Genomic DNA, 13,156 nt, shown 5'->3' on the forward strand with positions numbered 1-13,156 from the left:
AATGAAGTTGTCGGCATCTCCACAGTGGTTGTACTGGGGGGGGGGGGGGGGGCTATAACACTGTTTTGTATAACACTGTTTTGTAAATGCTAAGAAGTTTCTGTTTTCTAAAATGGTAGGTGTGGTTATATCTAATTTGATAGATAATACATACTATTAGCTGTCCTACTACTTCTACTATAAATGATGGCCATCATTGTTACAATGAAGGCTGTATCTCACAGGTCTAAAAGCAATAAAAAAAAGCTGCCTTCTGTTTGCTAGATGAGCTCTCATACATTATCTTAAAAATCTGTGTTACCTTTATGGTTGGATAGTTTTTTTTTTCAGAACAAATAGGAGCCAGACAATTTGATAATTTGGTCTGAAGTGGCAAAAAAGTTTAGCTTACTTAAGAAATGCCTGAATATGTACATATTTAAGTTGCATGTGCATGTTTGTAAAGCTGTATATGCATATCATTTGGGCCGCCTTAATGAGTGTTCTGTGTGTTACTGTTGAGGTTTTCTTATAATATATATTTTTTGGGGGGGGCATTTTTAGGCCTTTATTTCCACAGGACAGATGAAGACATGAACAGGTTGGAGTCGAACCCGTGGCCGCTGCATCAAGGAGTAAACCTCTACATATGTGCGCCTGCTCTACCAACTGAGCTAATATTGTGACATATAGTTAAAGATGCAGTAGGTAAGTCTTATAAAACTAACTATGTTCCAGTAGAACTACATAAAGCAGGTAATAATAATAAAAAATCCAGCTCCTCTGGCACCACCTCCAGGCTGTAGTGTGCTTTGCAAAAATCCACCGCTCCCTGTTCAGATGCTCCAATCAGGGCCGGGGGAACTGTGTGTCAATCACTGCTCATGCACACAGTCTTTAGGAACAAAGCTCAAACAGCACATTATTCCACAGTGAAGTTACCATATTTTATTTCTTTAAGTGCCATTCATGCATATAGGGGAAGGGGTGGGGTGGGTGGTGGTATCAACAATTCTAATAACACTTCGAGTTATTTTACAGCACTAAACGAATACAAAGAGTAGCTGTGTCACCTCATTGGACAACAAAAGTATAAACCGTGCAATAAACAAAAAAAGGACAAATAGGAGAGAAAAAAAATATACAAGCAATGACAAAGACGAAATCAAACAAAACAGAAAAATAAAACACAAACCAAATATATATTATCAACACTGAAACACTGAATGTAGAACCATAGTACAGGTAAAAGGTAGTGTCACACAAAAAGCCAACGCATTTTCATCAGATATATACAATATAGATATATACATACTGTCACCCTCTGATTGGACAATAACAAAATACTCTATTCTTTTCGCTCACGTCTTTCATGAATAAGACCCACCTCCTGTCTTGATACCCCACCCCTGAGAGGAAAATAGGGATGATTGAAAAGACATATATGCACAAGCACAACAACACACCAGCACTGAATAAAATAGACCCCAATCAGCAGTACTTGTTGGCAGTTCTCTCCCATATTGTAACAAGGCCTTTCTTTTTATCTTTTCATCTTTTTTTCTCTCCCAATAATAGTAATCTCTCTGGCAGGTACATGTCCAGCGGTATTTAAAAACTTAGATCGTCTTTTGAAGAACTAAAACTCACACAAGCAAACACACAAATACACACACACACACACACACACACACACACACACATATCCTCACATACAGACATAATGTAAAATTGTGATCCAGTCATTGTCTTCACCTTTTTCCCTTTTAGCCACATCTGTTTGCTCAAATCTTTTCTTTTCCCAATGGGCTGCTGTGCTCAGATAGTAGCTTGTGTGTTAATGATCTTCACCTGGAAGAACTGAAACACACTTCTCCTTCACACCAACCAAGGACTCGCAGGATGTTCTCTATTGTAGGTCCATAGAGTCCTAAACAAAAACACATTGCTCTTTTTCACTGCTGTCTTTAGTTGCAGTCCTTTGGCCCACACTCACCTAAAAGAGTCATGATTTGGGTCACTCAACTGACTAAGTACTCTGTCTGAGCACTGATTAAGAAATTCTGGCAGTTGAACAAAACTATAAAAACTCATAGTTGAGATCCACAGGCGAGGAAATCCTCCACATACAGCGGACATTTGATATACAAAGACAGACAAAATATAGCAGAAAGAAGGAGTGGACAGGTACGATTGGCAGGAAAATATAAAAATGAATGGCAGTTCATTATCAGTTGAAAGAACTTCATCTGCACAGTGCAGCTGTGGACAGTTTAACAGACGATCTGCAGTATAAAACTGGACTGGTTCTAGTTTCAAATAACCTAATATGTGCTCAAATGTAGAAACATCTGGTTCCATAACATCCATTAAAACGACCATGTGAGACTTGAACGTGCCTTTTCTCACAATAACAAAGACAATATGCAATATCGTAAAAAAAAAAAAAAAAAATCATGATTGTCATCCAACTATGAAATCAAAACTGTGACCATTGGAGTCGCTAGTTGTTAAATTATCTCAAAGGAATAGTTTGACATCTTGGGAAATACACTTTCTTGCCGAGAGTTAGATGATGTCATGTTTGTACAGTAAATAGAACAGTAAAATGTATTTTTTTTACTAGTAAACTTGCTACTTGCAGATGGATTTGGATGTTGGCTGTAGCTTCAAAAACAAATTCCAAAATGTTGAACTATTCCTTTAAACAAGGACACAGTGTTATAGATGCGAAGCACCGTACCAGGTCATCAGTATTAAAGAGAGGATAAATAATCCTGTTCATTGTCAACTGTGGCAACTGATAGTATTACTGAGTAAATGAATAAATGAAAGAATGAGTAGGTGAGCGACTCGCTTTTGAGATCAAGGAGGTGCTTTGCATCTTAAAAACAGTTAAGATCAACAGAAGGTGTGCAAAGGGCGGCTTTTTTTTTTTCCAACATAGTGTCTCTAAAGTTCAGCACCTGTCTGATTGAGAAGCCACTTGCTACAGGACACAGGACAGGTTTCCAGAACCGCTGATCTCCCTGTTCTGTGCTTCGGAAACCCTTCACACAAAAGAAGCATGTCTCAAATCTACTCTTTAAATCACTGTGTGCATCTGCTTTTGTGCTCATAGATAGCATAGAGATGATTGGAGCAATCAATCATAGTCCTAAAATTACAACAACACACACACACACACACACACACACACACACACCTCTCATTCTGTTATGATTGTATAATAGCAAAATCTGAAACGATCGAACTATCACAACTAAACATTGGGCAAGTAAAAAGAAAGAATCATATCTCCGTATTTTAAATGTCAGAAGTGACAATAAACACTGAGCGTAGCATTGAAAACTAACTTTGATATACAACAGGTGGAAAAAGGCATGAAACTTATTTTACAAATCAAAGAAACATGCAGTAAAACTAAACTTTTTTTTTGCCCTCTTCAAGTGGAAACATCTGATGCATATCCTATTGATCATTAATCAATGAATTAGTATTTGAACATTTAAAGAAGTGTTAACACTCTTTAACAGCCTTCTTTCATTTTTTTATTTTAACACAATGTATTAGTCGACTAACAATGCTTCAAGTCAGTGAAGCTTGAAACCATTACTCTCAAAATGTCATACAGGCTCTTTACGTTTCACTTGTTACTGTCACTAGTATAAATTACATGGTTTGCATACAGTTTGCAGAGACATTGTTTAAAGGAATAGTTTGGTATGTTGGAAGGGAAATATGTTAATACACTTTCTTGCATAGAGTTAGAAGAGAAGATCAATACCACTCTTACAGTGGGAAAGATTGGAACCAGAGAAATGGCTACTATGACTCTGTCCAACTGTAACAACAATCAGCCTACCAGCACCTCTAAAGCTCAGTAACTACAACATTATATCTCCAGGAAGTCACTGCAACCAGCCATAGAAATAGTCCGGCACGTAACCCCCCCGGTAAAACCACATTTGTTTTTACGCTTCAGTATTAAACAAATGAGATATGAGTCAAGTAGTGAGCTTTGGAAGAGCTCGTAGGTGGATTTTGTTACCTTCAGACAGAGCCAGGATACCCGTTTCCCCCTTTTTACAGTGTAGCTTCATATTTACTCTACGATCTTCTCAACTCCCAAAATGTCCGACTATAGCTTTAATAATACCAAACCCTGCTGACTTGGACGGTACATTTAAACGAAAACTTTCTTGCAAACTAGAGCCCATCGGATACTGGATTACTGAGGCAAATAACAATACCCATATTTAAAGGTTTTAAAAGATCAGATGATGATATATCTGCCGATGTTTGTTTTTTATTAACATTTTAGGTTCTCTAAAATTGTGACCATGATACGTGCTGGGCGGGACAATTAACAGTTTCAAAATCAACTTGTCAGTGCTCTCTGGCCGACTGTGTAATAGGAACAAAGTTTCTAAATTATTAATCTATCTCAAAAATATCTTTGACATTTCTGGACAGTAATGTATTGCCTATTAGCTGACATACTGTATATGCTCATGCAGATATATTGGTAATAAGATGATCAGCCGATATGACTGGCCCTACCAATATAACAGACTCTATTGCAAATGATTTAATTGTCTCTGAATGAGGGTGGCTTGTTTAATGATCAATAGGCTACTCACCTAAAACTAATGAAAAACCATACCATTAAAACTAGCTTGAAAATGTGAATTTGTTTAGTATTTCACGTTAAGCAATTATTAACGACATGATGCACACAGAGAAACAAAACCTCAGGTTACTTTGGGTTTAAAGAATTTAAAAAGACAAAAAGAAGTTTGACTTTCCTGCCTTCACCTTCTTCTCAGACCCATCTGATTCACTCATCTTGAAGTGCTTGAGACAGAGAATTAAGAAAGAAAATCAAAGTTGTTGTACTCCCATAACTAGTCTGTTGCAGTGAGCCTGATCACGTTGGTTGGCTATGAAAACAGATCACGATGCTTTCTGTCATCTCTCTCTCTTCCTTTCTCTCTTGGTTTGTTTAATATCAAGCCTGCTTAAACATTTAACACCCTGTTCAAAGTTATTGTAAACCTAACTTTACCACCAATTCAGCCACGCTTTCTCCCAAATGCGACCAACGAGCACCATCACATTACTCATAGCCTGTGTTTCTTAAAAACAAAAAAATAAACCAAAACTTTTTTTTCTTCTTTTTTTTTTTTTTTTTTTTAAAGAGAGAAACTCATCCAAGAGGCAGCTGAGGCCAATGTCAACACGAGAAGAATTACAAGCTGAACACGTCGCTCAAATCACACAACAGTTACGGGGCAGGGATTTGGATGGGGGGGGGATGGATTGAGAGGGGAGGGTTCGGACTTTGGAAGGCTGCTGGCTAGGGACGGGGAGAGGGCTGGCTGAGGAGCTGAGGAGCATGTGGTTTAGACATGAATGTGTTCTACTTGTCTCTAGACAAGTACATAAGCAATCACTTTAACATGTCCGACTAAATATGATTGTCTTCAAAGTAACATTTTCTATGTTATGTTTTGCTTTTGTAAAAATGTCAGGACTCTGAAGTCTGTCTATCTCCAAAGCTTGTCAAATGTTCTTCTGCATCCCACCCGCAGTGGCCTCCTCCTCCTCCTCCGGCCTTTCAGCTCAGCCTGGCTTCCACCTTCTCTCCTCGCTCCCTTTTGTTTTGCAAAAGGAGGTCTAAGGGCTAGACAATGGAGTCCCAATCAAAGTCATCCTGGATGTCATCAGGTGGCATGCGATGCATCTGGAAGTTTCTGGTAGGTATCATGTGCTGCTGGTTCATCTGTGCATGGTGTCCTGGAGAGAGAACAGGGGAAAGGGAGAGTCAGACCCACCCAGCTTTTCTTAGGCAAGTGAGAAAAAAAAGCTGGATTAAGTGGGTTTATTAATAAAATCCATTATTATAAGGTTTCATAATGTGCTGCAAGGAATAGTTTTAATCATGTGTTTCTCTGTGGCTTCATGTCACCTGTCATTGTGGGTCCTGCGTTGTGGGGCATGTGGGGATATCCTGGAGGACCCATCATGGACATGCTCTGTCTGGTGTCCATGTAGAGATTTCCTGAAGTGAGAATCAGAACAAAACTTTATTTGAAGCCTCTATTAAACATCTTAAAGTGCTCATATTATGCTTTTGGGCTTTTTCCCCTTTACTTAATTGTGTTATATATCTTTTTTGTGCACGTTATAGCTTTACAAAGGGGAAAAAGCCCAAAGTCCACCCCAAAGGGACTTACCATCTCCAACAGAAAACACTGTTCACAAACTGCTCCAAACAGCTCTATTGTAGTCCAGTCTTTACTTCCGTGACGAAGGTGCGTCACTTTGTAACACACGCTATAATGCTCGCCTAGCTGCTAGCGTGCCACTCCCTCATACTCTGCTTCTGACTGGCTAGTAGTCCTTACCTAGCTACTGCGCATGTGCGACTCCCAACAAAGATGGAACAGAAGCGCGATGCCTCACTCTGTAGCTAAAACAGAGAGCTCAACACACAGGGTGAAAAGAGGAGCTGCAGCAATGTGCAGTACAACAATAAGGTGTTTTTTGAAAATTAAACCACATAAATCTGATATAACCTCTAAATACAATTATGAACCTAAAACTGAGCATAATATGAGCACTTTAAATTTAAGTAATGCATTTGAGCAAAACTTATAACTATAATTCTATACTGTAATGTACTGTCCTTTTACAGGAGGATCTCTAAATTATCCCACATTTGAGCCAATACCCACAGGTGAAAGATCATTGTGGGATCATTGTATTAAGTAATCTCTGTAACTTCAACATTTTGAGTAACATATCAACTCACAAGGTATGTAGGACAGGGGGAAAAAAAGACTTAATTTAGCTACACAAAATGGCTTTATTCTTTTCAACATTCCTCTTATATTTTGTTTTTTTCCTTGGGTATGAATAAATAATTTGATTTCTTCAGGCCTCTCATTATGCAAATAAATCAGGGGACAGAAATCATTGTTTGGATGAACTGGTCACAACTGGTAGACATAATGCAGCCGGTAACGAAGGGTTGCATGTAGACGACGTTTCATTTTAAGGGGTTATAAGCCAAAAAGGTTGGGAATCACTGTCATGGAGGGCAAGCAGAGCTCATTGTGCGCAAAAAGACTATAGACTGTTTGCACTTTCAGATAGATGAACTGTAAGTGAGATAAATTCATCAGACAATGGGCTTGTGTATTCATTTTTACTAACCTTTTTTCCCCCCCTTACAGATAAACAGTCAGTAAGACCTCATAGCTATACTGACATTGCAGGTATTTTGAAGTTCTACTGTATCTACTGTACAATTACATGATCCTTCCTAAGAAACAAAACCAGATAAAGTGTAAATGCCTACATCATTCAAGATACATGATGTAGGTAGAGATACAGCTGCTATCTCTATAGGATGATATAAATATCACTTTAAAAACACTCACGAGTCGAGAATCATGCCAAAAAAAAAATTCATAAGCTGCTCACCACAACTACACAAATCAATCAAATTATAAATAGGATCATAGGGTTAAGGAGCGGGTGTTTAACCTGTATTGAGGTGCTGGCTGGGTTTGTTGGGGAGCATGGAGCCATGACAAACAGGAGGCTGCACTGCCCCCTGTGGCTGGATTACACCGGTGCGGGCAAAAAACTGGTTGATGGACGAGCAGAGGTCGGCGATCTGGGTGGGTTCCAGGGACCAATTGTTCAACTCCGCTTGTCTCATACTCTCTCTCAATCCTTAGGAACATGAAACACAAATTTATAGACAGAACAACCAGAGTTACTATCAGAGTGACAGTATCTGTCTGCACTAAAATGCCTTTGTGACAATGAAATGTATGAAACTGCACCAGCCGACTGTCCAAAGAATATACATTTATTAAATGAGAAACTAATTTACAAACACGAAGCAAAAAACTTTGGGTTGCAATATATATTCATTATGTTGGTAACCTTCATAGGGTGATATTTAAAAAACATCCTACCTTGCAATCCTAGACTGTAATTGGATAAACTGACCTGCTGAGCTCGGTGTTTGGGTAATTAAACTTGAAGGCAGTGCTATTTAATTGAAGAGCTCAGTTTAATTAAACTCGTAATCAACTCCACAGTGTCAACACTTTAGCACTCAATCAAAAGCTGGGGCAGTACTGTACTATCAGCTCCTGGCTTTAAATGTTTTGTTTCTTCTGTAATCTAGAAAAATCTTAATCGGACAAATAAATCAAATACATTACATAACCATTATTTGGTAATGCAATAAGGTCTATTTGTAGTGTCCAAACCGCACCTTGGAAAGGTGAAAGGTCGACATCAGCCCAGTTATAGCTGCTAGCAATACGACAGCTTTCTTTCAGTGCATCCAGATTTGGGTACCAGTCAGACAGTAAACCTGCAACACACAGACAGCATACTATCTGTAACATTACAAGATAAGAGACTTAAAGGATACAGGTAATTTTGGTTCTAACACCAAGTCCACTCCTGGGACAAATACAGATTTAGTCCTAATTACATCATTTATGGACCACTGCACAATAATTGTTGCTGTTATTGTTATATACTGTGGGTTAGGAAATGAGGCCAGATGATGCATTTTCATATAGCTGGGCAGGCAGTTGTAGTGCCAAATGAATGATAAGGTAGCACTAAAAAGAACAGTTTATCAGGCTTTTAAACAATTGAGCTCTGTGTTGTGGCCACTAGGAGGAGCCAGTCAACTCTGTAAGAGCTGCTGAAGTCACTGGATGCAGCATTGCTTTGTTCTCACAACACCACAGATAATAAATCAGATGATGATTTACTGTTTAGCACCTATAACAATTTCTAAATGCTTTATGACGACGGATACAAAACCATATTCAGCTGTGAACATGTTGTCTTTGTTGACATGTGTCTGTGTGATGAACATGATGAGGAGAAAACAACACGGCAAAGACAACGACAGAGAGGGTCTTACCTGGGTTGCAGGCCATCTGTTGCTGGGTAGGATGGGGCTGGTGGGAGAGGCTCTGATGCTGCTGTCCGTGTTGAGAAGGGTGCTGGTTGTGCTGCGTGTGTTGGGAGGGGTGTGGTGTGTGTTGCTGTGGGTGCTGGCCATGGGACGGGTGCTGCGATGGATGCTGCCCGTGCTGGGAGTGTGCAGCGTGCTGGGGGTGCTGACTGTGTTGGCTGTGCTGGGCGTGTTGGCTGTGGGGGCCGCCGTGCTGCGGGAGGTGCTGTGCGTGGGGCGAGCCGTGGCCTGGGTGGGCTTGGGCAGGATGGGACAGGGGCACCTGGCCACTGTTGGCGGAGTGGCTGTTGGGTTGGTTGTTTGACATGCTGTTCTGAGTGCTAATGTTGCCACTGGGGGAGTGCTGATAGGAGCAGGAGGTGTGGGTCTGCTGGGAGGAATCCGACGGTATGCCCATCAGACCTGGGAAACAAAACACACGAACACAAAGCTTGTAATAGTGCTGAAACGAATAGTCAGTGGCAAATTTGTCAATCGAAAGAAAATTATGTATATTATCAACAATGTTGTTCATTGATAGTGATGCAACTAACCATTCATTATCGTTTCTTTGGCAATTATTTCCCCAATTAATTGATGTTTCTTTGTCTATAAAATGTCTGAAAATAATGAAAAATGACCATCACAGAGCCCAAGGTGACATCTTTAAACATCTTGTTTTGTCTTACAAACCTTTAAAACTACCAAAATATTTAACTTTTTGCATGAAAATAGGCTCAAATGATTAATCGATCATGAAATTGTTGCAGATACATTTTTTGTAGATTTACTAATTGTTTATCAAGGAAAATGACAACACTTGCTAGTTCCAGCGTCTCGAGATTTACTGCTTTTCTCGGTTAATTCTCATTGTGAATTAAATAGGTTTTGAACTGCTTGTGACCACACAAAAAGCAATTTGCAGACATCACCTTGGGCTCTGGGAATCACTGAATCTAAAAGTAATTGACACAATAATTGATAATTAAAATATATTTAGTTGAAGCCCTGAAATTAAACTAATACTTCCAACACAAACGTCAGTCACATGGTTTCAGACTGAGGTGTATTTGTATAATGAACTTCATCATAAACACACAGAGAGCCAGGGTCGTCACATGTGTAAAACAAAAAAATAGCTACTTACATATATCTCAATATCTTACTCTCTCAATAATGGGATCTGGGCCTCCCGTGTTTAAGTAGTTCTACACTTGAGACAGACCAGCTGCCATTTTGTTGTACCAGGGAATGACTCAGCATCAGTTGCGTCTCTGAGGTTCAAGAGCCCAAGCTGCTGTCGCCTCTCCTCTCCAGATACACGGCTCTTTGACAAATTCATTGTGCTGCTGGACGGCTCTTTAACAGACATGACTGGAGCATGAACATCTGCACACCCAACTGCAATCATCTGAGTGGCAGGGAGTGGTCTTAAGAGGCCCTGTCCTTCACAGCTTTGGCACAGTAAACCTATTTCACTGGAGTGCTTTTAGAGCTGACTCTAGCCCTGCACCTCCACAATCGGCACGTAACACTCACTGCAGGGGTGACAAAGGTGCATCTCTTATCGGTGCAGAAAGCCCATTGTCCAACCAGGGAAATACAGAAAGCAATTAACGTGGCACCAGAATAATAATGCGAGCTCATTACCTATTATCAAAGCCAGTGAATTAGCTCACTGTCTACAGCGGCAGAGTGTGAAATCCTCTAGCTCGATTATTTACACTTTTTAATTGCTAGAGCTTGTCTGACTAAGATATTTCACTTTTATGCGCATAAAAAAGGTAACAACTTTGAACTAATGAAACATAGATGATAGATTAAAGGAGAGGAACTCTTTGAAAACATCAGCATGAAATGCATTTGATTTGTGAAAGTAGGTTATACACAGAAAGCACAGTCTACTTTGCTCATAACCCGCTTGTCAAGTGCTCTTTGTTTATCAGTCAGATTACAAGAAAAAATGCATTTTGTTCTGCAGGGACTCACAGGCTTTTTGGAAAGCTGTGCTCTATCCGCTTCTATGTATTATATCATACAAATTCCCCGTCATTATGACAAATGAACCTCAAATCCAAAAATGTACTGAGGACTTGGGCTGTCTGCAACCTTCTCCACTCCTCTGATGAAACTGCCTGCATGAGAAAACATTTGACACACATGACGAGACGCAGAAACCTTTCATGTAATTTGAAAAATACAAAGCAAGAGGGATGGTGCATCAATTGTGAAATAACCATTAAATTAATGTAGTAAGATTTTCTTTACAACATCTAATGAAATATTTAAGATATGAACTTTCAGACTGCTTCTAAATATTAAATTAGGCCTTTTCCACATTGCTGTAGCAAAAGACCATGAGAATACTCAGTATGGATTTGCACTATAAGCGAGTCAGCCTGTTGAATACCTGCTCACTTCAGAGTAAACCTAATTAGTGCCTAAAGAGTCTGTATAGCCCCAGCTGTTAAGAACAAACCAACATTAGGAAAATCGTTCTGATCGTTTCTTGATGAATGAAGCTTAGGTTCTTCATTAGATTTCCACTTGATGATCCCACAAGGGCACTCACCTTGTTGGCTGAAGGACTGCTCAAAAACAGACTTGTAAAGGCTGCGAAAGGAGGCACTGAGATCTTCAAATTCAGAGAACAGGAGCTGCTTGTCCCTGTCTGGCATGTTGTACTGGGACTGGGGGGGCTGCTGGAGGCTCATAGCCTGGGACACAGGCTCTGGGTGACTGGTCACCTGGAGAGATGAGGAGAGAAAGAAAGCTAAAGGTTTACAAAAACAAACCACAACATCGAGTGCAAAATTTGATTATGTTTAATGATGAACTTGCGATAGATTTTTGTGAAAGTACACTGACTGGCTACAGTTCTGCTACATCTGCACCACAGGCTACAGGGACTACTGATGCTAAGAGGAGCACACTATAATGTTCAAAATATACACATCAATAATATACATACTTTTCAAAAGATACCCACAATGCTCATCTGGTCATGGAGCCACATAAACCGAAAACCTCTAGAATATTTAATGCAAAATTTATGGTTTATTTAAATACGCAGTACGCAGCAAACACACAAGTCAAATATGAGGATGGTTCGAGTCTTCTGAGGAGCCACTGTAACAATGTTGTTTCTGTCTGAAGAGGTGTCAGTCACACAGCATGTAAAGAACAATCACACAGAGCACAATAATTTAGGTTAGTGCTTACCGCCTTGGTTCACATAACATTAACAGACCAACTCGAATGGACACAAACCCAATACTCTGGTGGCCAAGCAAAATGTATTTAAAACAAAATCAATAGCAATACCTTGTACAAATAAGCAGCCATTTTATCCATGCATTTGTGTGGGCAGTCAGTTATGCACTGCCCCGAGGTGTGAGACAGCAAGCAGCGTTCCCTTCAGCAACGAGTTTGTCTACGAGATTCATCACAGCAAAGGCAGCGATGCGAAAACCATCGCTATTTCACAAAGCAGGACCTGACCTGTGTCAACTGTGGGGCTAGCATTACAAAAAAGGTCACGTCCAATTTTTGATCATAACATCTTCCTCTTCCAAGATGTGGGCAGGCTACTGAAGTGCACAGCTCACAGTCTGGCTTGGGTAAGAGTGAAGAGGTGATAATAAAGCCAGAGTGTTTACTGTGAGCTGCTGCTGCTTTGGCTGTGTGAGAGAGAGAGAGAGAGCACATCCATCAGGCTGAGACGATCGATGCTCAGCGCCTGGAGCTGTGAGCACTCTAGGATGCAGGAGGACCACACCAAAGAGGGGGCATCTCTGGTGGGAGGACATCAGAGGAAGCGTTTTTCTTTGTCTGGCTTCCAGGAGCGTGCACATTTTTCTCTGTTTCCCTTAACCCCCTTCCTGATGTTGTACTCTAGCGCATGTCCACATTGAACCTCTGTCTATTGCTGTCTACTGCTGGCTCCTCTGAAGAGAGCCTCTTGGGGCTTTCTGATCAGATGAAATATGGGGTACAGTACACTTTCTAAGTCTGGCGGTGTTTCATTTCCATTCATTTAGTGATACTGGCTCCCCCACAGCTTGAAAAAAAATGTGGATAAAATGAGAATTTATCATTTGGCCTAAGCGCTTAGTGCTAAACAAATCATCAACTACACCACATTTATATAAATATCTTTCTTACAAATATCAAACT

At 40.1% G+C, this 13,156-nt stretch overlaps 1 protein-coding gene across 1 annotated transcript in view; it reads right to left on the reverse strand.

Moving 5' to 3' along the window:
- Nucleotides 1–912: 912 nt before the first annotated feature.
- Nucleotides 913–13,156, reverse strand: part of foxj3 (forkhead box J3) — an 84,995-nt gene continuing 72,751 nt past the window's right edge. Inside the window, exons 8-13 of the mRNA XM_078248779.1 lie at nucleotides 11,553–11,727; nucleotides 8,948–9,403; nucleotides 8,279–8,380; nucleotides 7,534–7,725; nucleotides 5,951–6,043; nucleotides 913–5,778 (exon numbers count right to left, since the gene is read on the reverse strand). Of these exons, the coding sequence (XP_078104905.1) occupies nucleotides 5,666–5,778; nucleotides 5,951–6,043; nucleotides 7,534–7,725; nucleotides 8,279–8,380; nucleotides 8,948–9,403; nucleotides 11,553–11,727 (1,131 nt within the window). The 3' untranslated portion in view covers nucleotides 913–5,665. The remainder of the gene's footprint in view (nucleotides 5,779–5,950; nucleotides 6,044–7,533; nucleotides 7,726–8,278; nucleotides 8,381–8,947; nucleotides 9,404–11,552; nucleotides 11,728–13,156) is intronic.

Source organism: Sander vitreus, chromosome 4 (genome assembly GCF_031162955.1).
Source record: "Sander vitreus isolate 19-12246 chromosome 4, sanVit1, whole genome shotgun sequence".
Lineage (NCBI taxonomy): Eukaryota > Metazoa > Chordata > Actinopteri > Perciformes > Percidae > Sander > Sander vitreus.